The following is a 24,363-nucleotide window of genomic DNA, read 5'->3' as shown; positions in this document are numbered from 1 at the left end:
GTGTAGGCCAGCAGGATTGTCAATGTGCTAGCAAGATACCTGAAGATTCTAGGTTATGTTGACATAGCAGTTGAACTATAAATGAAGGATGTATTTTCTTCTTTTTTGTCTCTCTCTCTCTCTCTCTCTTTTTTTTTTTTCCTGGAACATAAGCAGGCAGCATTTGAATATGCAAATAGTGGGCTCTTTCTTCAGGGTGAAGCAAACTACAGCGTGTCTGCTCTGTCATACCATGTTCCCCTACTTAATCCAGGATTAGGACACAGGTTCTAGGTGTGGTGGTCACTGTCTGAACTTTGCCAGGCGTATCCATGGGCAGAAAAAGTACTAGAGTCTCAAGATGAAAACAGGGATTAGTCTGCATCCTGCCCCTGACACAGCTGGCCAATAGTCCCTTGCCCTGCTGTGTCTTTTCCTGTGGGGAGTTCCAGCCGACCCCCTCTCCTGCAGCTCCTCCTTCACAAAATTTGGTGGAAAAAAAACCCCAATAATGACTGTCTCCTAAAGCATAAATAAAGGGTTTCATGAAGTGCTTCTTCCTGCATGTTTTCAGCAGGCCATTTCACAGGTCTGTATCTGTGAAGGAAAATAGCTGTTCCAAACTGGAATGTGACACTTGTGTTTTCTTTCTGAAAACTTTGCGCCTCTGGAGCTCTAGTTCAGACAGGTTCCAGACAGGCTCAAGTCCTGAATTTCTTTTCTCCTTAATTGCTTGCTATATTACTCTCCGTGTTTATTTCTTTTTAATTTTCCCCTCTTTTTCATCTTGATCTTTCTTTTCTCTGCACTAGAATGTAAGTTACCCATGTTTTCATAGCTGCAGCAGCAAAGCCCAAAGCTCCTGCATTTCTGCCTCTTACTTCACCAGAACTCAAAATGAACCTTAGTAAACAGGGATGTGAAGGGCCACAAAAAGGGGTGTTGTGCTTTAGCACATAGATCATGGGCCTCTTGGACTCAGCCTGTGGTAAGTGAATGGGAAATAAAAGTCTTGTGTGAATAGTTCTGGAAGTGTTTGGGGCCCACACTGTTTGCCAAGGAAATTTTCAGAAAGGCAGAAATTTCTGATTCTGGATTATCTTTACTTCATGGTAGGATCATCTGGCTTTGAGTTATTGGTGATATGAAATGGTAACAGAGCCAACATCATCTGGAAGGTCTCAGATAAGCACTGATAGCCTCTGCTTTGGCTACTTCTTGAGCACATTCCTAGCCTTCCACCTTTGACAGTCTTTTCCAAGTAGTGAGGTATAGCTCTCCCCCTGTGAAAAGCAGCTCCTTAACTTCACGTGGGACTAAACCAAATTGTTTGCTTCAATCAGTCCCCACCAGCCACAGTCTCTGCCATCGCTCACACCACTCCTGCTGCTTTTCCCTGGGCACTTGGCACTGTGTACCAGTGTTCTCTGAGCTGGGGAGCCTGAGGATGTCTTATTCCAGCTGTATCCTTCCTATTGCTCAGTGGTGCTAAACCATTACTTCATTTGGATTGCTGGTTAAACTCAGGGTTTTTGTTTCACTCACAAGGACATGATGTTGATGAGACAGATCTGGGCTCATTCCATTCTATTAAAATTTCCTTTTTCTGTTTGAACTTCTTATGTAGAATATTGATTTTATTTTTTATCTTTTGTAATATGGTAGTACAGCTTTAATAGTGAAAATTAAATTGGAGTCTGGCACTAAAGTACTATTGACTTGAATTTTTTATAATTCTTTTCCATATGTTTTATATGCTTGCAGACAGAATTTAGCTAGCTTCCAATGAATAAAATTATTAATATGAATCAGATTTTTTAATACACATCCTCAGGATGCTGTTGGTGACACAAGCTCTAAGGTGTAAGGATTAATGTTTTCAGAATTTGGTAATTAATGATGCAGCTTTTTAGTATGTAGTTCAATTGGTAACATATACTATTCTGGCCTACTCTTAATTAAAAATATGCTCTGTTGTAACAACAGTTATTTCCTAATTAGTGATTTTATCTTCATAGCTTAAAATGGTTTATGAAAACTATTATTCATTACTAATCCTATTTTTTTAGAATTCATTCTTGGGTTTTATTTTTTGCTTGATTTGCTGAGGGACAAATATTGATTTGCCAGATACTGCATGATATGTTATAAAAAGGTTTGAAGTTGGAACCAGTGTTTCCTGAATCAATTTATTTGACCATAATGCTTTCAAAATACTCTTACTAGTCCATTTCACAAATGATTATTTAATGAGGTAGGTAAAAAAGTAGCTGGTCATGGTGTTCTGAAAAAAGTGACTGTGAGACACATACTTGGCACTTTTTTCCCCTATTAATTCTATTTATATAATTTTATACTTTATTTCAAAGGGAAAATACGTGTATTAAGTCCTGGGGACATCCTTTAAAATGGCCATATGCTTTTTTTGTTGTTGGGGTTTTTTTTTAAATGCATAATAACTTTTTTCCTTTTTTAAAAAATCTTAAGAAGCTGACACTGTGTATGCCACAGCCACTATTGCAGATGCAGGAGTGTATGCCATCTTTGCTTATTCTGGAAGTTTCTATTAATCATAGCATATATAAATAATCTTTGTCTCTGCTTTATCTATACTATAATGAAACCAATGTATGTTCTAAAACTTAGCAAAGTGTGTGCTATTTTTCCACCAATAAAAGTGTTTTTAAGAGAGGACTGTATCAGCACTGTTCTAAATCAAATTACCCACACATGTGAAATTACCTTTTAATTCAGTTTACCAGAGGAGGTAAGTGAAACACATTGTAATTGCCGTGCAAAGCCCCAGAGTATCCTCCCGGGGCTACTAAAAATGGCACTGAGTGTCACATCTGACCCAGCCACTCAGCAGTGTAGGAAGCCAAGTATGTTGACTGCCACTGTCCAGCAAGCTATCATTTGCCAGATCCAGGTCTGGCATTTAGGTTATCTTGATAGCTCTTGTATAGCAAGAAGCAAAAGAAATCACCTTTTACTTCAGCAGACATTCCTGAAACAAACCTCAGGATTCAGGAAAAGAACAGGTGAAAACAAATGGTAACAGGAACCCTGCCCTATCTGTAATAAGGAAACAGACACATCACAGCCACCCCTAGAGCTTGCATATTTATTGAACAAAACCTACTAAAATAGCTAAAATACATTGGGTACTTGCATTATTAAAGATCACATTGTTACAAAAGCCTGCATTTTCAGCAGTACACAACTGCAACTATACATAAATGCCACAACTGTTGAATATTACTTCTTGCTCTATATACAGCACAGCAGACATATCTATTCTATTGGAAAAGAAAGTGTACAAGGAAAGGGATACAGAAGGTAGGGAAAGGAAAGAAATCTAGAAGTGCAGTGCATGCATTGGTTTTTAACAGTCAGAAGCTAAGACAGTTCAGAACAAGGCCTGCCCTGTAAAAGGAATAGCTAAAAGACAGAATTATATAAAAAATTAAGGTGGGCTTTCAGACTGTGTCTAACACAACAACACTCCATGAGTAGATGATACTGCTTAGTTTTGTGGTTTGTGTTATTTTGTATTTATAGTAGATTGGGAGCAAGAACAAAAATGTAAAGTCCACATGTTGACAGTATTGTGGAAATGTACTCTTTCCCCTTTAGGACTTCTCTTCCCAGAAATTTGCTGTATTTTTCTTACTATATCCCCTAGTTTATGGATTTGAAGAGGACATTAAAACTTGTCCCTTCTTTGAAAAAGGCTTGTAAGAAAAAAAGACAAAAATCAAGAGATTTTGAGAAGTTGGTGGAAAATTATTGCTCATCTTTCTCCATAAGGTGGATAGGAGTCAGAAAGGAGATTTTACGAAAATTACAGTTTTGTGATTGCTCCCACTATAACTGCATGTTTGTGAGTGGACACTGATAGGGAATCAGTTCCTCACTTGTACACTATAAGTAGTTACTCACCTACAGCACTGAATAAGAAAGCCACACTGAAGACACAAGTAAACAAGTCAGTCCAGTCTAAAGAACAACATTCAGAAAAACAAAGTACCAACACCCTCTCAGAACATGGAAATAAAAAATAACTCCATCAGAGCTACCTTGCCAAGGAGCATATTTAAAGTCCAAAATAGCACCATTCATCAGTGTCTCAAATCCCGTGGCAGCATCACGATCACTTACCACAAGGAAACCATGAGTTTCATACTACTTCTATACATCAAAAGAGTACATGGATAAAATATAGAGATATACAGACCATCAATGAAAATAAACTACTAGGCTTGTTACATCTAAATGAAAAAAAAGGGGGACTCTCAGCCTCTGCAAGAAGCAGTTTGGGTTGGTGGAAATGGAGAGAGTGGTTTACCGGTTGTGTGTGAGCTGTGGAGTTTGAGTAGTGAAAGACATTGCTGTGGTAGAACCAGGCCTGAGGGCCCACCTGTAATGTTTGTAAACATGGATTCACAGTGTGAAATTCTGAGAGCTTTCGCTTGAGTTAGAATGTTAAAAACTAGTTTTTATGGTACATGTTTGTCCATTGTTATTCTCTAAAGCAAGGCTCAGAGTCCCGTAGTTTCTTCTTACACTTGATGATTTACACAGAAACAATTTCCAATATATGACACCATGACCTCATCAAACCCATACACCAGATGTAATATGAATGGAGAAATTATATTTAAAAAGAGTAGAGGTAATTGATTTTGGTGAAATGTTGTCCATGGCCACTTGCTGGAGCCAGGGATGTCCCCTCCACCTCACTTTTCTTGCGATTCACTTCCTTTGAGATAGGGAGATTTCCCTGTGGAGAGCAGAAAGTGGTATTAGTTGTGCTTCTGTTTGGTGGGGTGCTCCCTTCCCTCATCGTAAAGTTTCCATAGTTCCCTATATTTAGTTCATCTTCTAAAGATGACTGAAGCACCTGATGCTGCAGAGAGCAAAGGGTTGGTTGAAAAACAGGCGGTTCTTGTGGCATCTGAGAAAAACATTTCACTTGGGCATGAATTAATGTGTCCTAGCAGCAAAAAATGCAAAAGATCCAACATAGAAGTGCATCTTATTTATGAAAGACGATCTTAATACTAAGAGAACTTTTCCCAGGCTAGACCTCCAATTTTTCAAAAACCTTACTGTTTAACCAACTAATATACACTAAGTCACTTCCCTATATTAATCTGTCAAAAAGAGCACACTAAAAACACTGCTTTGTTTTCTTGGTCTGAGTAGGTAAGGAACAAGTGTGCCATATGAGCAAGCTGCCTCAGACAGGTCTTCGTTAACCATACATAGTAACTGTGCCTATTCAGCAAAGTTTTTAAACAGCATTCACATATATGTTTCATTTTAAGCCTCAGAACGAAGCCTAAAGGCTAAGCACCTACTACCTAAAGTACTTTGTTGATATGTCACTATGGAATCTGTAATAAAAATAATTTGTTTAGCTAGTAATATATCTTAAGGGAAAAAAAAAATCTGTGTTTTTTGTGTTTAAGTGGTAAGAATTGTAAAGGTGTTTTATTGCTCATATTGTTTAGGATGTGTTTGTCACATAATCTCAACACCGCTTTTTGTTTAAGAAAGTAAAGTTATCTTCTCCAAGTTTGTTTTTTTTTTTCTGATGTGAGAGTTGTGAATTTCTGAATTAGGAATTAAACACATGGCAGTTTCCCAATGACCAATAAAGTGCAATTTTCAGCAATTTTCCTTTCTTGGCTCTTCAAACCCAGAATTTTCACTGGGGTGTTCATACTTGCTACATTTACTTGTGCTGGGAATGAAGCCATCCCATGGCTTCTCCCACTGTCTTTATCACAGTATACAGGATAAATTCTACTTTTAGGCAGATGAGCTCCCCATGGGGTTCTGCACTGCACACAGGAGTGGTTTTCAGGCTGAGCACAGAGCAAAATCTCTTCCTGGAGATAGCTGGTGACCTGCTCCTTTGGGGCATCAAGAAATGGAGGAAAAGAGCAGAATTTGGTCAGTACATATGCAGAAGAGTAAGGAGTTGTAACAAATATTTGCTAGAGCCAATATGGGTATTTTGCAAGAATTTCAAAATGAGAAAATAAATTTTAAATTTTAGTGACTGCACAAACATGTTTCCTCACAGTACTCTAGAAAATTCCATCCTCATGGTAGTATTTCTACTTATTTTTGTTCTATTAAATTTGCTGCTTATGTATCATTAAAGGATATGAAGGGAAAACTAGAAACTTACACATGCAAACAGGCACACCACACAGACCAAAGGTCTGGGCAAATTTCCAAAAGCATTGTGTCGGGCAGTTCCTTTTCAGCTGTGAAAACAATCTCAGTCCTGAAATCCTGCCATACAATCATGAGATAGAAAGTCCCATGTGACCCTTCTAGGTCTGGAAATAAACTGTCATTAAGAACTGAAGCCTTTTACATTTGTTGGTTGTATGAAAATATAATTTAAAAAAATAAGAACAACCCAACACTTTTAGCTCAAATAATAGTTTTTAAAAATCTATCAATTTTACTTTATTCTTTCAGAAGTTCAAGCTGTTTACCATTGAGTAGATAAAAGTGCTCAGCTGGAGGACAAAAACTTTCTGCAGTTTTTTCACCGATTTATACCTAATTAATTTTATAGTTCAAATGAAATAATTTTCCAAATATGTACAGTTTCTGCTAAAGATGACACTCTGCTGGAAGCTGGACTATGTGCAATTAATATTGAAGTTGCTTTTGAATGTCAGTTGTGAAATAAAATTTGGAAGTAGCTCTAAAAACTGGTTGTTGTACCAGCACATGCCAAATATCTTCTGAAGAATTACATAAAGGCTAGGAAAAAAAATGTATTTTAAAAACAAGAATCCAGTGACTTGAAAGGGGAAAAATATTTATAATATGTTTTGGCTAGTTGAGAAACTGTTATCCCTTCTGAGAAACTTTTATTATAAGCTATGTACAGCATAAACTCCCAGCTATTCATAAATCAAATATAATGCAGCATTGTTGCTATGCTGCACATAGTGCACAGCCTCATTCCTGTGCTTCAGGAGAAACTTTGTTTAATGATGAATGACAATTTACTGAAAGCTTCTAACAACGTTTTGCATAAAAATTGTCTAGTTAACACACAGCTGATTCATAAAATTAGCAAACTAATTTGATGTAAATATGACCCTATAGAGCACATTAGTCATGCTCTGGCACTGCTACCAGCCTTCTCAGCTGAACTTTTGGAATACTGTGAATGCTAAGAATGGCAGTACTGCAGTACATGTTAGTTTAAAGACTGGCACATGAGGCTGCAAATAGCCCACCCATAAACTTTAGAAATTGCAGAGGAAAAAGTGTAGAGGAATGTACAGTGTTACCCATATGGAACTGCAGCAGTTTTGTTAATGGAGCAGAAGCCTTGTTAATGACTGAAACTTAAAACAATTTTCCATGTGTTGTCTTCTTTACTTACCTTCTTGAGCCAGTAATTAAAAGGGAATATGAAAATAAAACATATACATCACATGGTTCTGTGTAATCTGTTATCTTTCACTACTGGAATTCCATGTCTAGTTTCACATTTATTAAACCAGTAAAGGTAACAGAGTAAAATCCTATTAATGCATTCTGATGAGCCACACCTTCTGCTTTTATATTGTGGTATTTCTTGTCAAACTCAGATGAAAACTGCCACACTTTGTATGCTTGTTGCTCAAGCCAGGTAAAGCACAAGCAAGGTACTCAATAAAAGACAACCCAGTTCTTCCTGCTGCATTATCATTGACTTTTTCATCTGCATTGCTAGGAAAGCATTGCCAAAATTAAACATTCACAACTCAGATGTCAAACTTGTAAAATCATGAGACAGGCTTAAGAAATATGAGCCTTTGAAAATTAGTATGTTTTCCTTCTGGTGTGCAGCCAGCAAGAGTCCATGTTTTCTGCAAGCCTGAAGGATAAAAACATAATTATAAAATGAAAACTGAGATCTTCAGTTAACTGCATGGTGCAAGGAGCCAAGGCTTTAAGAAAAACAGAGTAATATGAGACTTGTGATGAAATCATGAGAGTTGGCTTCTTTCTTGAAGTGGTTTTAAAATTAAATCCATTGAACTTTCAATTTTTATTTTTTTTTCTGAAAACTTTCATTTTAGCAAACTATTTATTATACAAAAGAAATTACATAAATAACTTTACCTTTGGAAATCCCCCATCCCCACGGCTGGTTGGAAAGATCTTCTGGTTTACCCAAGTCATTGAACCTGGTTGATAAACCTGTAGTGACATAAATATATATAAGATCTTACTAACAAAGAGAGATTCATTGAATGCAATGGTGCTCATGTGACAGACCACATCAATAAAACAAGCCTAATGTCAGTAGAACTTGGCCCAGAGTATTTAATGTTTAGCACATGTGTTTTATGTCCATGACATCTGTCCCTAGAGCATTCCAACTATATTGTTTTATGTTTATCTACATTCAACAGGCACCTTTAAAAAAAAATAAAAAAAAATTAATAGAGTAAGGATGGATTTTTTTTAATTTCTCCAATAAATTCTTTATGGAAGATGTCTGTACTAATGAGGTTGTTGAGGATATTGTGGGAAAACATGTCCATTCCCTTCTGCCAGAGATCACTGGTAAAGGGCTGTTTAATGAAGTTCATTATCTTTGCTGAAGACTGCAGGTGACAAGAGCACCACAGCATTGATATCCTTTCACAAGGAGTGGTGAACTAGAATGTGCAACTTTGTAAGATCTTTGAAACAATTATAATTCTGTGTTAGCTCCCTGTATTTTCTGCATTAAAGAAATTCCAACACATTATAAAACACATACAGTAAAATAGCTGGCAGCACGATTTAACAGTTAAGGTGCTGTCCTACTATGTCTACAGGAAATTTTTTCTGTGTAAAATGGGTTTTAAAATATTTTAAAATAATATTTTACATTTATTTTAAAATAAAGTTGAGCACTGACTACAGTGGAGGTTAAAGTGAATAAATACCAAGCTAATACCTCTCAGCTTCAAGATGAAGATCAGAAAATCTCTTCATCTCAGCCTCAGAAGCACTGATGTGGTCAGGTACAAGTTACGTTCAATGCCGAAATTCTTAAATTTATTTTCTTGCTGGATCTTTCCCCTGAGCTCTTGTGTTTGGTGAACTGAACTCTCTGCATGGTGCTGGGATGTCAAACTGTCAGTATTTTGAGATAGCCATTATAAATTATACTATTCAGATTTGTTTGCACTTTGGGAATCAAAACTTTCATTGTCAGTTAAGTAAATGCTGGACCGGTTTTACTCACCCACTTGCTCCTGTGCATATATTGAAACATGAGAAAAGTTTTCATTTCTGTGGAGGTGCATGTTGACTATGAGCTATCAGAACTGGACTAGCTCTATCCTAAAGAAATTATTGGAAGATTACTTAAATCCTCTTCCCAACAGAAAATACTGAGCTCTTCTATAATGCAGGAGACAGAGAGAAATTTAAAACAGAGCTCAAGGCAGTGCCTGCTTTGTACAGTGTCCCATGCTTTTCTGCACTACAAACCACAGTGCTTTCCATGGGTTAAAACAACAGATTTGTTTCATATCTGAGGTCTCAGACAAACCAGTTCTGCTCTCTGGGTGTGTTTGACATAAAATAACCAATGTGTAGCATAGCGCACTCTTTGAAATCCGTCAATGTTCCCTCTGAATATTTGAAACATTTGAATGAAAGATACTAAGTAATGTCTGAGCTCTTCTGTTGCTACTTTTAATCGCTGATTACCCATTCTGCGATCATGTCTTGATTTCATTGTGTAGTCATCCTTTCTGCATGAAAACTCGTGGTGGGAAATAGCAATAGGAGCTCAGCTCTACCACAGAACGTGCTGTTCACATTAGCAAAGTATACAAAATGTATATGGGAGGCTCACATAAGCATCAGAATACAGAATTAGTCAATATCATCAATACAAACTTCTATATTTTCCATGGAGTCTGAGGTGTATTTAGGTTAGCCTATAGGTCGTGCTATCCCTATGAATAACCTAATAGGAATAAAATAAGCACCCAAAGTTAGATGAAAAAGAAAGGAATCCTCAAATTAAATTCATAAAAACTTGGAGGAATTGAAGTTTGAGGGTGGATTTTGGCAATGAGGCAGGAGGTAAAAGGTGTAAATTGTAAGACGGGCTCACAACTATGCTCCAGGGTTAAAAAAAATTAACCCCAAATCCTACCTCCACCTGCAAAATACACCACATAATGCCTAAACTAGCTTTTGCAGTAGTTCTCTGTAAAAAAAAAAAAAAAAAAACCAACACAAAAACAAACAAATAAGCAAACAAACCAACCAATATTTTCTTTTTTTCTTCTTCAAAAACAAATACTAAGGCCCATAATGATAAATCATAATCACATGGACCTATTTCACATGAAGTAACTGTTCTGCTATGACTGTACCAGAGTCCTGAATGGACAAAGGACTTTAGGTATCTGCCTTGAGAGTAATGCTGAAAGGCTGGAGAATCATGCCTTAGAATCTGGCCAAGTGGAGAAAGATCCTGGAATGGAAACATTCCAGAATGGAAAGATGCTGATGTAGAAAAGTTCACTGAAGATTTACTTTAATTCACTAGAAAAAACAAAACAAAACATACAAACAAAAAAAAAACCAAAACCAAAAACATGGTATCTTGCTGTGCTTTATAAATGCAGAAACTACTTAGAAGTTCAAATATACTGATAACTAAGGTATTAGAAAAACATGTAGAACAGGAATTCAGTTACAGCAGCTCAAAATTAGTGATATAAATGTTGCAAGATGAACTATGAGAGAGAGGAAAGCATTGCTCCATTACAGAGTAGGATGTAAGGGTTACAACATTCCAGCTGTTAGCATGAAGCAAACACTTCTAAATAAATGCTTCCATTGATACACACCAAATTTTCATTTCTTAGTACTTCCTGTGTGACTGTTATGCAAGTGCAGGCTTGGCTTAAATAACCAAAGTATCAGGATTCAGAACAGAATTACTGAGCTTTAGGATGGATTGAAAACTACAGTTACTCCAAGTCTGCATAATGCTGAGTCACACTGATAGCCTCAGTGTTTGATCCTCATTAGCCAGACAGTTAAGCCAGGAAGCTTCATCCATGAGCTGTCAAATCTGGGAAGGGCTACCTGAGACTCTGCTATGCAATTCTGCCTGAAACATTGAGGCCAACTTGAAAACTGGGAATTTTGGGTTCTCTATGAGTATGCTTTCAATTTTGTAGACTCCAGTCTCCTGAAAAAATACAAATAATACAATTTAATATTAAAGCAAGAGCAGAAGTGGAGGAAAAGAAATGCCTCCATTTCTGGAGAGCTGGTAATGTTTACCAGCTCTCTCACATTGCAGAACTACTGATAGTTTTTCTGGGTTGTTTTGTTTTTTGGGTTTTTTTTTTCCAAAACCAGTACAGTCTACTACAGTCTACTTTACTCCTTTGGCCAACAGACTAAGAAATTCTTTTGCTCTTGCTCTGTTTTACCAACATTTCAAAATTCTAATTCCTGGGTTATTTCATTTTAAGCTGTGTTTTCTTAAAAACAATGATAGGGGAGCACAATCTTTTGTCCAGCCTTAAAACAATTTTAAGGGAGCTGAACTTAGCATACTCTATTAGTCACATCAAAATGCTAAAATTGATTTGGTACCCACTTTTTGTCCCTATTCACTAAGAGTATCTTTCAAACATTCAGATAAATCCATCAAGAGGAAAAAATTCCCAGATTTATGGTATGCTAAATTTACTAAAATGAGCATACTCCTGTTAAATATTCCCAAGGTTTTTGTAATTAAGAAACAATTGAGGAAGTCCTTGGATTTTTTTTTTTCCTTTTTTCCCCATGTGAACCATCACTAAATTCTTGCAATCAAATCTCATTCAGGACTTACAGTGGTATTCAACTGTACTGTTGATTTCTTAATTAAAAGTTTATTGAAGAGCAACTGCTCTGAGTAAATCAGCAACCACCTTTTAGAGAATCTTCAGGTAACTTCTTTGTCTTATAAAGCAATTTGGATGCAGGGGGAATGAAAACAAAAAGGAAATGATGACAAGTACTGTAGGTCCTAATTCCAAATAAAAGGTGACAATGTCCAACAACTCTGCAGTAGCCTACCTAGGAAAGGGGGGGAAAAAAAAAAGAAAACTATAAGAAAAAAATTTACTATATGGCTTAGCAGTGTAATAGCAGACACAGATGGCCACATGCTGAGGAACATGGGAGTAGAATGACAAGAGGTGTGTGTGGAAAAGAAGGAAAGAAAAGCATTCTCGTTCTCTCTGCAGCACCAAAATGACACTGTACAGCTGTGAGGACTGAGTGCCCTATGTGCTTAATCCAGACCAGAGAAGGGGAGAGGCCACCCTCCTCCGGAGAGTGGGCTGTATAGCCACTTTTGGCTGTATAGCCAAAAAGGAACACTGTTCCTCATTTCTGTACCCACATTTCTTTAAAATTTCTTAGCTGACAGCTAGTTTGAGCTGTAGATGTACTTTTCACAGCACATCCTACCATGTACTTCTCAATCCCCTGAAATGCCTCCCACTGCAGTAAAACATTTTCTTTCTACCCAACATCCCACAATCACAATCCAAATGCATAAACAATCTTACTGCACCACTGCTCAAGCACTAAACAAATAATTTTGTAAATGAAAACCTCACTAATTCTTTTTAAACCAAACTGGAGGGAAAGCTTGTGCTAGAATCAAAGTCTTTGCTTCAGTGCAAGGGGTAAACTAATGTTCCCATCCTCAGTAATTTATTTTTAAGACTGCAAGGGGGATATTATGAAAGTATAAAATACAAATATCCACTGTGTTCCTAACCTAGCACACAAGATTTAATACATACAGCAACTCTCAGCTGAAAGGTGGCTGCTTTATAAGAGTTTAGTTGGGCAGCACTATTCTATCAGTCACAGCTTTTATTTTCCAGATCTTCTGTAGAGGGCAACGACAAGGCTACATCAAGAGTACTCATCATTACTCCTAAATTCAATGAGTCCTTGAAGTTTTGATGAGCCTTTGTTATATTTAAGAAGCTGTGCTCATGATGAAATGGGATGCTGCTGTGGTGATAGGCTGACTCTGGAACAGGCTCACCAAGGAAGCTTTTCCTGTGCAAACAGCAGAAACCAAAACTTGCTCAAATCAAAGTGCAACTTCATTACTTTAGCTTAATAATTTAAAAATGCTGTGAAAGTGTGATTTAGCAGATGTGAGGCTTAACAATTTTTGTGAACTTGTGAACTTGTTTGCTTTTTTGAGTGTCTCTGCATCACGAGTCTGAGCCTCTGCTTGAGATGCAGTGACAGTCATCCCAAATAACCTGAGTTCATGATTTCAGTATCCTGTCAGGGCAGCAGATTTTTCTGCCATCCCTGGTTTTCACATCAGTACCAGGAACATCAAAAAAAGAGTGGGGAAAATCAATAATTTACATTTATTTCAGTTGTTAGTTCCACACAGTAAAGAAGGTCAGATAAATGGTTTGAGAGAACTGATGAAAAATTACATCATGATCATGCAGTTGGGATTGTTCCAAGTGGCACACCTTTTTGTGAGACTTTACCTGCCATTGCAATGATAATTAATACTTGGCAGTACATCAGCAGAAAATGGCAAGACAGCTGTACACCTGAATTTGCCTTTGACTTCTCTGCATCAGCATCTTTTGATGTCTTTTCCTTTTCATTGGTAAGATATTACTGCTGCTTTTTATTCCTCCCCATCTGATGACTCAAACTCACAACCACATAGAGATGAAAAGGCCTAAATGAGACAAGTAAGCTTTTCCTTGCATCCCCCTCTCCACACTGCAAGTGAATTATAAAGTTTATTTATTAGGTATTTGGGGATTTTTGCAGTCCTTTTGCATCTCTTCTGCAATTTCTGTCAATTTCTCAGAATAGGATGTAATTTGCTCCTTGCCTACACAGCAGAAGGAAGTGACCTTGGAAATAGTTTGTTGGTTTTTTTTTCATTTTAATGGAAAAGCTTCTCCTACAAACCCATTGTCTTCTGTTGTTTCCTTTGTTGTTCATTAAGCATTTATTCTTGAGGTTACATTGAAGTGTCTGCTCCTATGCAGTCTTCTACCCTGGCTTATCTGTATTCAGCTTCTTCCAGGGACTCATTCCTGTCCTCATCCATATACAGGTTGCATGTTTTATATGTATACTTATATATATATATATACATATATGTAAGACTTCTGCCCAATTTGTTATCTAGTAAGAACCCCTCCACAGAAACTTGAGCTGTATTCTAACATACGTGATTGAATGAGATTAGTTATAGAAAACACTTTCTAACTTTCCCTGCGGAGGTATCCACTCTACACCATCTGAATGCAAAGCAATTTTGTAAATGTAAAGAATGTAAAGAAGGGAGATCAATTTTCACTTTCCTGCACCAGTTAGGATAAATCCTGCAGCAGTGTTGTTGTGCTGCTTCTTTACTTCATTAATACACAAAAATAATTGCAAAACATTGTTAATATTTACCATGCATACAGAGAGTAAGAGAAAAAAGAAATCAAGCAGTACATTGTGAACAGTCATAAATGCTCCTCCAACTTCTTACTGAATTAATGAATTTTACAAGATGCTCGTTAACAAAGTATTGCACTTCTTGAAAGAGAAAGAATACATTTATTTCAGAGAAAATAAAAAGAAAATGTATATTATGTGGAAAGTTCCATCAAGAAATATAATGGCTGCAAATTATTTTGTTCCTTTAGTAAATTTCTGTGTATGCTCTCCAAAACTGCAAAACATTACAGAAATCAAAATAAGCAAATCAGCCATCCAGAAAACCAAACTCAGAACCCAGTGCAGCCCCACATATTTATTTTGTTTGTCTCTGTACTACAGTAATTTTTTTTTGTTTTACTTAACATGCAACACACAGAAAAACTACAGCAACAGGGCTGAGAATTGAAATAATACTCTAGTTCTCAGTTAATTACTTAGGAGCTTGTAATTTGCTCCTCAAGTGTAATAAGGTAGAGCTTAATTAGTAACTATTTGCATCTACACCTAATGGTAACTGCAGAACAAAATGCATAAGCAAGTCTCATGTTACAAACTCAGGTGGGCACACAGCATGGCAGCAAAAATTTCTGGACCAAAGGATGCATAGTTGTTTTTCAGTAGTTTCATACCTGACATGGACAAATTACTTGAGCTACAGAGGAGGAAGAAAAGGAGCATGGTCAGAGGCTGACCAAAAGTTCTATTTAGTCCATTGTCCTCACTCTATTGAGCTTTGATCTTAAGGGAAAGTCCAGCAAGAGCAGTGGCCAGTAAGAGAATCCTTAAGAACAGGAAAAGAGACAGACCAGAACAATGCTTCTCCTCTGTACCCTCTCAGACCTGTCCCTCCTCTCTTTGGGTAGACAAAATATATACATCAAGTGGTCTCCCCCAAAAAAAAGTGTTTCTTTTTAAAAATTTCCTGTATGTTCTCTAAATTAATGGCCTGAATGCTATAACTTACAGAAGGCTCAAGAGACTGCTTTGGACTTCAACAGGATTTTCCCCACATACCAAAGAGATGAGCAGAAATCCAAGCAGGGATGCTGTTCCCCAAGTGCAGGTAAGCTCACTGCTCCTGCAGAGCCCAGCCACAAGAACCCTTCTTTCCCCTCAGCAGGTTCCAGCCCCTTGCCCAAGCAGTGTTTTGCAGGCAAGTATTAAACAGCCCCAGCCATACTCTTGGAAATGGGAGACAGAACCATGTTGTACAGCCAATTCTTACTTATCTCATTAAAAGAGATATAATGAGGGCAACTGATTGTTAACAAGTGCTTGAAAGCAGTGTGGTACATTTACCTGAAGCCTCCCTATTACCAGCCTCTTCTAGGCAGATGGTGATGCAGCTAAGTGTTACTCCAGACACAAAAACACAAAATGTATCATGGATGTTCTGGAGGATAAAAGTAATAAAATATCTGTAGGTTCTGGGACTCATCTAAGGAGCTGTGTAAACCCATACTCTTTCATGACGGAGATTTATTACAGTCATTTTAAAGCAAAGAAGGAATATTTGTTTCTCTCTAACCTGACCTTTCTAAGTAGCTCTGTGGTGTCAGTGTGCACCGTCTAAACAACAGCGCTGGAAGGGGCCAGGGGGTCTTTCTGACAATATGTGTACTAAGCCAAGGCTTTTACCACCTCCAGTGAGGATGCACAAATTTCTTACAACTTTTTCAACTTGCTCCCACATAAGTGTGCCAAGCTAGTCGAGATAATTGGGTTACTGTTAAAAAAATTATTCCAGAGACACTTTTTCCTGGAGGATGAGAAAATCCACCTTATTCTGAGGGCAGGTTGTTTTTGCTTGCTTGCTTGTTTGTTTTAATGCAGTATTTATAGAAGGAAACATCAGGAATCCTCCCAGCAGCATATACACAGGGATTCATTCAGTAGTGCTACTGTGAATTTGCCAGACCAGAAGTCCAAATCTAATTGCATGTAACACTCAAACAACGATTCATATTATCATTCTACATTAAATATTTGAAAATAATATTTTTTGCACCTTTGAAGATCGTGCCCTCAATCAATATGGTTTAATGAGGTGAAAAAATATTTGAAATAAAACCAAAATACAAATAGTTAAAACTATTTTTATTAAAATATCCTGTCCCAGTCAATGATGCAAACTGAATTATGTTTATGAAATTGTTCTAGAACTAATTGTCATCCTTTTCCCATCTCTTCAGCATATATAAGGATCTGAATTCAGGTATGAAGCAGCAGTATAGCAAGGTCAGGCAAAAAATAAAAATACTGTTACTGATAGGTTTTAGATCCCAGGCCTTAAAAAACGAATGTCCTATCTGTAATGTTACTAGATGTATCTTCCTAATTCTGATTTTCCAAAATTTCAGCCTTTGAGAAAAAAATTCGTGAACATTTTTCCTGGACCTAGTATTACATAAACCTCCCTTTCCATGTGTCAACACAGTTCAGTTCAGATAGAGTATGCTGGGGCAGATTAACAAAATTTTAGCACCCAGAGCATGTTTCTGACTGCATAGAAACAAGTATATAAAAAGCTTTTGTCTTTTCATGTGCATATGAGCTGTACCACTGAAATATCCACAGTATCTATAGCTTTGGGCAAAAATTACTTTTTTTTTTTTAAACTCAGCTTTTCTACTCATCATCAAGTAAAGGTTTGTTTTCTGCTCAGCTGAACAGGTGGCTTGACAGAAGTATTGCAAAACTGGTTTGTATTTCTGCTTATAAACTTTGTAAGCTGGAAAAGCTTTAATTTTCCCAGAGTTTTCAGCAATCAAGTAGCACTGTGCAAACTACACACAATGTATAATGTGCACATTACATAAGCACAATATACATGTTCAGATGGCCAAAACTATTTAGCTTTCATTCCTCACAATTACTTCTCTTGACCAAATTCTGCCCATGCTATACATGATGCAAAGAGCATCTGACAGTCCTCCTGGTTCTGTGTGGCTCTGACTTACCATAGAGAATCCAATTCCAGTTCCAGTACCAGGCTTGGTAGTAATCAACCAGGTATGAGTTTTCTCATGCCAGACCAAGAGCTGCTTTTGTCCAGTGTGTGTCTAGTAATAGGCTGGACATAATGTCTCATTTTATTACCTTGCTTTTTTTTTTCTCAGAGCATATAAAAGGTTCCAAATAATGCCTGCCTCTGCCAGACCAATTCTAGACTCTATTCTCCACAAATAATCCTAAAATTATGAAGAGCTGTTCCAGCCCAGGGACACAGAAAATTACAGAATGTGTTAAGGCACCTGCATGTAATTCCCTGGGAAAAGGTTAGTAATGATTAAACTGGGATGAAATCTTAAGCACAAAATTTTCTTCATAAATATCTTCACTTAACGTAAATGATATTATAAATTTCTCTACAAACTAGGAAAAAACCCCACACAAACAAAAAACTAAATGGGATGGTGATTCTTTTCTCTTCAACCAAATACAGTCTGTCTTTTTTCTCCCTCTGACTTAACAAAGAACTTTTCTCCAAACAGTTTTTGCCCCTAAAGGTTATCATCCCCTATTTCTCTTTTCCCCAAAGTAAGACTATAAAATTCAGGGAATGTAAATTACAAAACATGGCAGAATAACCTCAGAACTGATGCAGTTCAGGTAAGGATGCACTACAGGAAACATTCAGCCCAAATGACCTACTTCCAGAGCCTTTTTACTCTGGGATGACACAGCTATACTGTACAACAGCCAGCCAGAGACTCCACAGCAGAAAAAAAAAAGCCTGACAAGAAAGCTATCTCATTGTGGTAAACCAGGAGCAAATTAATGATTGGCTCTAGATTATCTTCTGTTTGCTTTCAGAAAAGTAAAAATTAAACTCTTAAGGATCTATTTACCGATATACACAACTATTAGTGCTGTCAGTATAAATTCCTTAAGCACTGACACTGTGAGCCCCCAGAACTTAAGTTAAAATCCACAAGAAGGAGAAAAGGGCACACCTGAGTGCTCTGGAAGCAAATAAACAGAGCAGTTCTCTAACTCTCTTAAATGATGGTCTGACTTCTTTATTTAAAAACTAATATTTACCATAACAAAACAAACAGCCAACACAAAACCCAATCCTTTCCTGGTTTTGGTAGGAGCCTTCTTTGAGATCACAGAAAACTGGAATTTATACTTCCTTACTCCTACCCTTCTAGTATGTTCCTTTTTCGAAATGATTGGATCACTTTTAATGACTGGATGGGGCAGAAAAAAATATTAAAACAAATTCTTATTAAAAATTTCATTTTTAGTTAGAACACTTTTTCTCCCCTTGTTAGCACTAAAATTTTAGTTTATATTTCAGGACACTCAGCACTTGCCACAAAGATAGTATACAGAAATTCTAGCATTTCAAATTAAAAGACCACTTATGTTACCTCAGGTTTTTACACATTGCATATCAACATAAAAGGCTCTTTCCTCCTTCAGGTAGACACTTAAGGACATACATTATGCAGAAGTAAGAACAGATCTTCAAACAACAAATGTTCTTGTGTAAGATGATGCAAAATGTCCATGAGTTAAAATTATAAGAATAATAGAAAATGCTCTCTTCTGCTTTTCTATTTCTCTTAAAACTGAGAATATTATTATTAAACAAGTGCAAGAAAGACTGGTTAATTGATCAGGTAATTCTAATTCCAAGTCTGGGAAAAGGAGGAACAGCATTGAAAACTAATGTGTTAAATAACTTGCTTTTACTGTTTAAAATGTTTAAGAAACACTTTATGAGAAAAGAAAATTCAGAGAGTAAGAGGGTAACACAGTGAAGTTAAACCAAGAACTCATTTGTTTTCATTTAACAAGTTTATTCTACTCACTTTAAATTTTACTGTAGGCCTAGCTAAATAATTAATGAGTTTTCAGACTGGCAAAGGAATAAGAAGGCCATTTTCCACCATTTTTTAAAGTCTAAGTCTACTGAAACACAATAGCTAAATTTTCACTGACCAGTGAGAGCAGGGTAGGGCCTTTGCACATACTGTGATATTAAAAACAAAGTAAGCACCTTTATCATCATGTATTTCAGTGTGTAGAAAGTGTTGATATGCAAAGAAGAGTATTTCTTGCAAATTAGAATGGTCAAACACATGCAGTTAACACAAGAAGAAATATGCCAAAGACAAGTCCACTGCTGCAAGGAAAGTGTGTCACTGGTCTGAGTTAGAATTACATTCAGTGTTAGTGTGCCAGAAGTGAAAGAAATAGAAAAAAAAAAGGGTGGTGGTAGAAGAGATTCTGCCAAGTATCACATCTTAAACAGTCTTGCAAACTGGGGTGGAACCTAATAGTACATTTTAATTTTGATCACAAAAAAGGAGTGAAACTTTCAAAAACAGCTAAATGAGGTTTGTATTTATGTTACACTGCAAAGCAAATGATGGGACTAGACAACTGGGTAGCAACATTTTATTTTTTCCATTTGGGTAGCTTTAAGTTGTATTTTATGTTCTGGCCCAGCCTGGCTTTACAAAACTGACTTCTTTGGCTACTACAGGAACCTTGCTGGATTTATAGAACCATCTGCTATTAGAAATCAGTGCCTATTTTATGCCTAACTAAACTTAAGGAATCTTTTGTTCCATAGGCATAAATTGCCCACAGCAGCCTGTATAACATCTAAAATGTGGGTTGATTGTCACCTTGGTGTTGGTAGGAAAACAGTTGCCTTATCCAAAATTCCACAGTTGTATGAACAACATGTATTTTAACATGATTTCTATTCACAGTTTAAGTGAATCATTTCCCTTTTAATTCCCCACCCCTTCTATTCATTTATATACAGATGAGCAAAGCACTTTGATGAAAGTATGTTCCAGAATAGACTAAAACTCCAGAATTTGCAAGTTTATTTTTGCAGATAGAAATGATATAAAACAAGGAGCCAAAAACAAAAACAAAGCCTTTAGAACAGAGTACATATTTTCTCATTTTAATCACTCTTTGATCATCACCCCTCCCCCATATCAAAACAACTCCAAAGAACTAGATAGGGATAATATTAATGCAATTTACCCAATCTTCATAGGAGTGTCCCTCAGAACCTCACACTGGGGAAAATATTCTGTGCTAATATAAGCCCTGTGCAATGTTACTTAAAGCATTGCTCAATACTAATTAACAGAGGTTTGATCATGATTTTATCCTGTAGCATCCAAAATAATCACATTTTTGCTAGCATATGTATTTAGATATGCTTCTGAGATAGCTGCATCCTCTACTAAGAATGCTATAGGATAAAAAAAAATCTAAATAAAATCTGCCTCCTTTGAGCACTTTTTCTAGAAAAATACTGTTATCTTTGCCCTGCTGATTCTGAGACAGTCAGAGAATACCGTATTTACATGCATGTCTTTAAAATCAGGAGCTTGTCAGCAGTGGTGTCTCAGAGTATAAAAAATGGGCCTTAATCAATAAAAATACAAACATAATTAGCACTGGAGGAGAAGGTTGTTGTTCATTAAACACATTCCAAACAAGTGCCTGTAAGTTCAGTCAGGTTTGAGGCCTAAACATTTTTCTGGAACAGAACTGTGTCACAAAGAATGTTAGTGTTTTCAGAAGGTTAACCTAATAAGAAAATTTAGTTTGCACCTTACGTACTTCCCTGACAGACTGACATTAAATCTTTTTCACTTATGAAGTGCAATATTCACTTATTTCTTCTTTTTGGGAGAAAAGTGTTAGTGTTGGCATTACAGGGTATTGTTTTGTCTGCATGTATTGCTGCATGTGTTATGATGTGTATCTTTCACAATAACTTAAGTATTTCTTGTTTCAATTAATAAACCTTACTGCACAGAGAGAGATTTCAGATTTTTATTCAAAAAAATGCAAGAAAATAAAAGATCCAACATAAAGAGCTTTTCAGTGTACATCAGTTACTGTATGGCAAGTCCCCATAGCCTCAAAAAGTATGTCGCATTAAGGTCCTATTTATAAATTAGTATTGGGAAGAAGGAAATTAGGTTTGTACTGACAAAAAGACTTTTGATACTCTGCTAAAGCAACTAATTCTTACCATTTTTAGGTTCTGTTAAGTCTGGGATTGCAGTTTCTCTCAAGTAGCACAAGGAGAACAATCTGAAAACAATTTTAAAAAAATTAAAAATGAAGGAAAAAAGTAATTCTGACTGTCACAATAGTTAAAAGTTGTTTTTTTTTTGCCAGCATAACAGTGGGTGAACTAAGTATAAGCTTCAGTGGTTAAGATTAAAGTCATGCAAATTATTATAACCACACATATGCTTATATATAATGCACCTCTGCACTTCAATGGTCTGTAGGCTTAAATATAGGACAAAGGAATCCCTGGTACCTGGATTTGCAGAACCCTGTGCTATTCTTAGCACTGGGTATATTTCTGAAGAGCCCCATACGTAATGGTTAACACAGGTAAAAATCAGTCAAGAGGACAAAAAACTGTCAGTCTGTGTTTACTGTAATTTGTGGTCCATTGTCCCCAGCATACTACTAAGTGTGGGTTTTTGCAATCAAGGAACAAGTATAACAGAATGTAACAGCCCAGAGAGTAGGTATTTTTGGAAATGGCACTGCATTACATAACCTCCAGTTTTCTCCCTCTCTCTATTCCACACACACCCCCTATTTTAAACAGGGAGAGAAAAAAAACGAAGAGTAGGTCCTACCTCATTTACCTTAAATTATCACTCTCTTAATGGACTGAATTTGTAGCATATCTCCTTTCTTAGCTTTCTTAAAAAAAAAATAAATTGAAATTGTCCTCTATTATTACGTATTTCTTACCTATAGCATGTATGTATGAAATATAATTAGGTATGAGTCATATGTTTACACAAATACACAAATACATATTGAATTTAAAACTGCAAACTCATATATCAATAAACGTACACAGAAATGTTTGAAAAAGCAGCACGTCACTACATATTCAGCAAAATATGGTTTGTTTTGGTTTTGTTGTTTTGTTTTGTTTTTTTCTCAAAAGAACCACCCAACATTTAACTGCTGCACATGCAAAAATACAGAATGCTGTTGCAAGAATGACTGCTTTCCAAAAATAAACCCCAGCAGCCTGAGAGGAATCCAGTGTCAGGGCGGAGAAGAGGGAGATTCGTTTTACAAGGGAGAAGAAAGGAGATGATAAACCTATCCTAGAGCCTCGCATGCATTCTAACAAAGCCAAGTGCATTAGGTTCAAAAATGCATTTTGGTGTTTGCGGAGTGCAAAACCCAGAAAAAGGAAACATTTTAGAAAATCACTTCTCATCTCCCCTTGCATGTGTGCAGAAAAATCCTCAGCCTAGAAATCCAGCCTTAACGCACAAAGACAAAGAGTTAGATACATATACTGCACATTTTCTCATTTTCCTTAAAAAAGCCTGTTTGGAAATGTGCACCGAGAGGGGAAAGCCAAGCTGCAGCAAAGTCCAGCTAAGGACAGAAAGAAATGAAAAAAAAAAGAAAAGAAACAGAGGAAAACAGAGAGAAGAAAGCAGAAAGGGGGGAGAGGGAGAGAGAGAGAAAGGGGATTAATTAAAAAAAAATAAAATTCTGTGGATTGGAATTGCATATACTTACAGACAAAAGCCCCCGCTCCCTGCTCACTTTCTGTCCTTTCTACATGATCTGAAACACAAATGTGGATTACAAAAGGGCAGCATGCTACAGAAGGGAATTTATAGTTGGGGGAGTGGAGAGAGGGTAGGGGGTGTGGGTAAGAATGACTGCACCTCTTCCAAAGTGCAGCCTCGGAGAAAAAAAAATAAAAAAATAAAAAAGGGGTGGGGGTGGATGGGGGAAAGTCTCTCTCTCTCTGCTTCCCCCCCCCCCCCGCCCCCCCCGTTCCCTCTCTCGGGCTGGGTTTTGCTTGCCAGCACTGGTTATATTGAACAATGAGCTAATTCTGATGGTAGCTGGCCAGCTGCCAGCTCCATCCCCCCTTTACTTACACACACACACACACACACACACACACACACACACACACGCACACACACTCCCCCTGCCCGCCCGCCTCCCCCCGCACGATGCTGCAGCGCCAGACTGCTTAGTCTGCAATAATCCGCAGCCCCGCGTTCCCCCCGCTGTCTGGGAGCCACCGGGCAGCGCCCGCCCCGCCGCCGGCCGGGCCCGCTGGGGCAGCGCCGGGAGCGGGGCATGGAGCGGGGAGAGGGCGATGGAGCGCGGAGCGGGGCATGGAGCGGGGAGAAGGCGATGGAGCGGGGAGAGGGCGATGGAGCGGGGAGCGGGGAGCGGGGCGCGCTGGCTCCGGGCCGCAGGGATCCCGCACCCCTGGGCGGCGGCCAGCCCTGGCGGGGAGCGCGGCCAGCGCGCTGCGCAGCGCGGAGGGGCGGGCGGGGAGCGGGGGCAGGCAGAGCGCAGCCACGAACTATAATAATAACCCTGCAAAGGGCATCTGAGGAGAGCGGGAGGGAGGCGGAGGCAGGCTGCCGGGCTCGGCCGTGCCTGTCTGGGAGGGGAGAAGATGGTGGGCGGGGAGGACGGCGAGCGCTGTGACACGGCGGGCAGCGCGGGCCGGGGGCGCGGGCGGTGTCCGCAGGTGCGGGGGCAGCGCGGGATGGCGGGGCTGTCACCGGGGCTGTCACCGGGGCTGTGTCACCCGGGCTGTCACCGAGGGGTCGCACCGGCTTTGTAGCAGCGGGGTCGTGCCTTGTGGCTGCGCGCAGGGACGGGCGACAGGCGGCAGGGACAGACGAGCGGGGCGCGACACAAAGGCTCTGCCAAGGCACCGGGGAAAGGGTGAAGGGACAGCGGAACGATGGACGGACACAGGGGAGGTGTGCTGCTCCACCAGGTGTCTCTCCTTCGAACGCTGTACAGGAATATACAGCC

At 38.2% G+C, this 24,363-nt stretch overlaps 1 protein-coding gene across 2 annotated transcripts; it reads right to left on the bottom strand.

The window, feature by feature from the left end:
* Positions 1 to 3,084: 3,084 nt before the first annotated feature.
* On the bottom strand, positions 3,085 to 23,819 carry NREP (neuronal regeneration related protein). 2 transcript variants are annotated; one of them, XM_058826447.1, is made up of 5 exons: positions 23,801 to 23,819; positions 23,089 to 23,136; positions 21,548 to 21,609; positions 8,131 to 8,208; positions 3,085 to 4,762 (listed from the first exon to the last, which is right to left on the bottom strand). In XM_058826447.1, exons 3-5 carry the CDS (start codon positions 21,548 to 21,550, stop codon positions 4,640 to 4,642), a joined length of 204 nt encoding a protein of 67 aa, XP_058682430.1. In that variant the 5' UTR covers positions 21,551 to 21,609; positions 23,089 to 23,136; positions 23,801 to 23,819; the 3' UTR covers positions 3,085 to 4,639. The 2 variants fall into 2 exon arrangements, with proteins under 2 accessions (XP_058682430.1, XP_058682429.1); XM_058826446.1 differs by lacking the exon at positions 23,801 to 23,819 and adding an exon at positions 23,241 to 23,331.
* Between the last annotated feature and the right edge of the window lie 544 nt (positions 23,820 to 24,363).

This window comes from Poecile atricapillus, chromosome Z (assembly GCF_030490865.1).
Source record: "Poecile atricapillus isolate bPoeAtr1 chromosome Z, bPoeAtr1.hap1, whole genome shotgun sequence".
In the NCBI taxonomy this organism is placed as follows: domain Eukaryota; kingdom Metazoa; phylum Chordata; class Aves; order Passeriformes; family Paridae; genus Poecile; species Poecile atricapillus.
The sequence above is the reverse complement of the archived record's forward strand: the minus strand, read 5'-3'. Positions and strand labels throughout refer to the sequence as shown.

Excerpts from the sequence above, each read along its gene's own strand:
- NREP (XM_058826447.1), bottom strand. Across the intron at positions 4,763-8,130 it reads GGGATGGGGGATTTCCAAAG|GGAAATCTCCCTATCTCAAA; the intron begins GTAAAGTTATTT and ends TGCTCTCCACAG.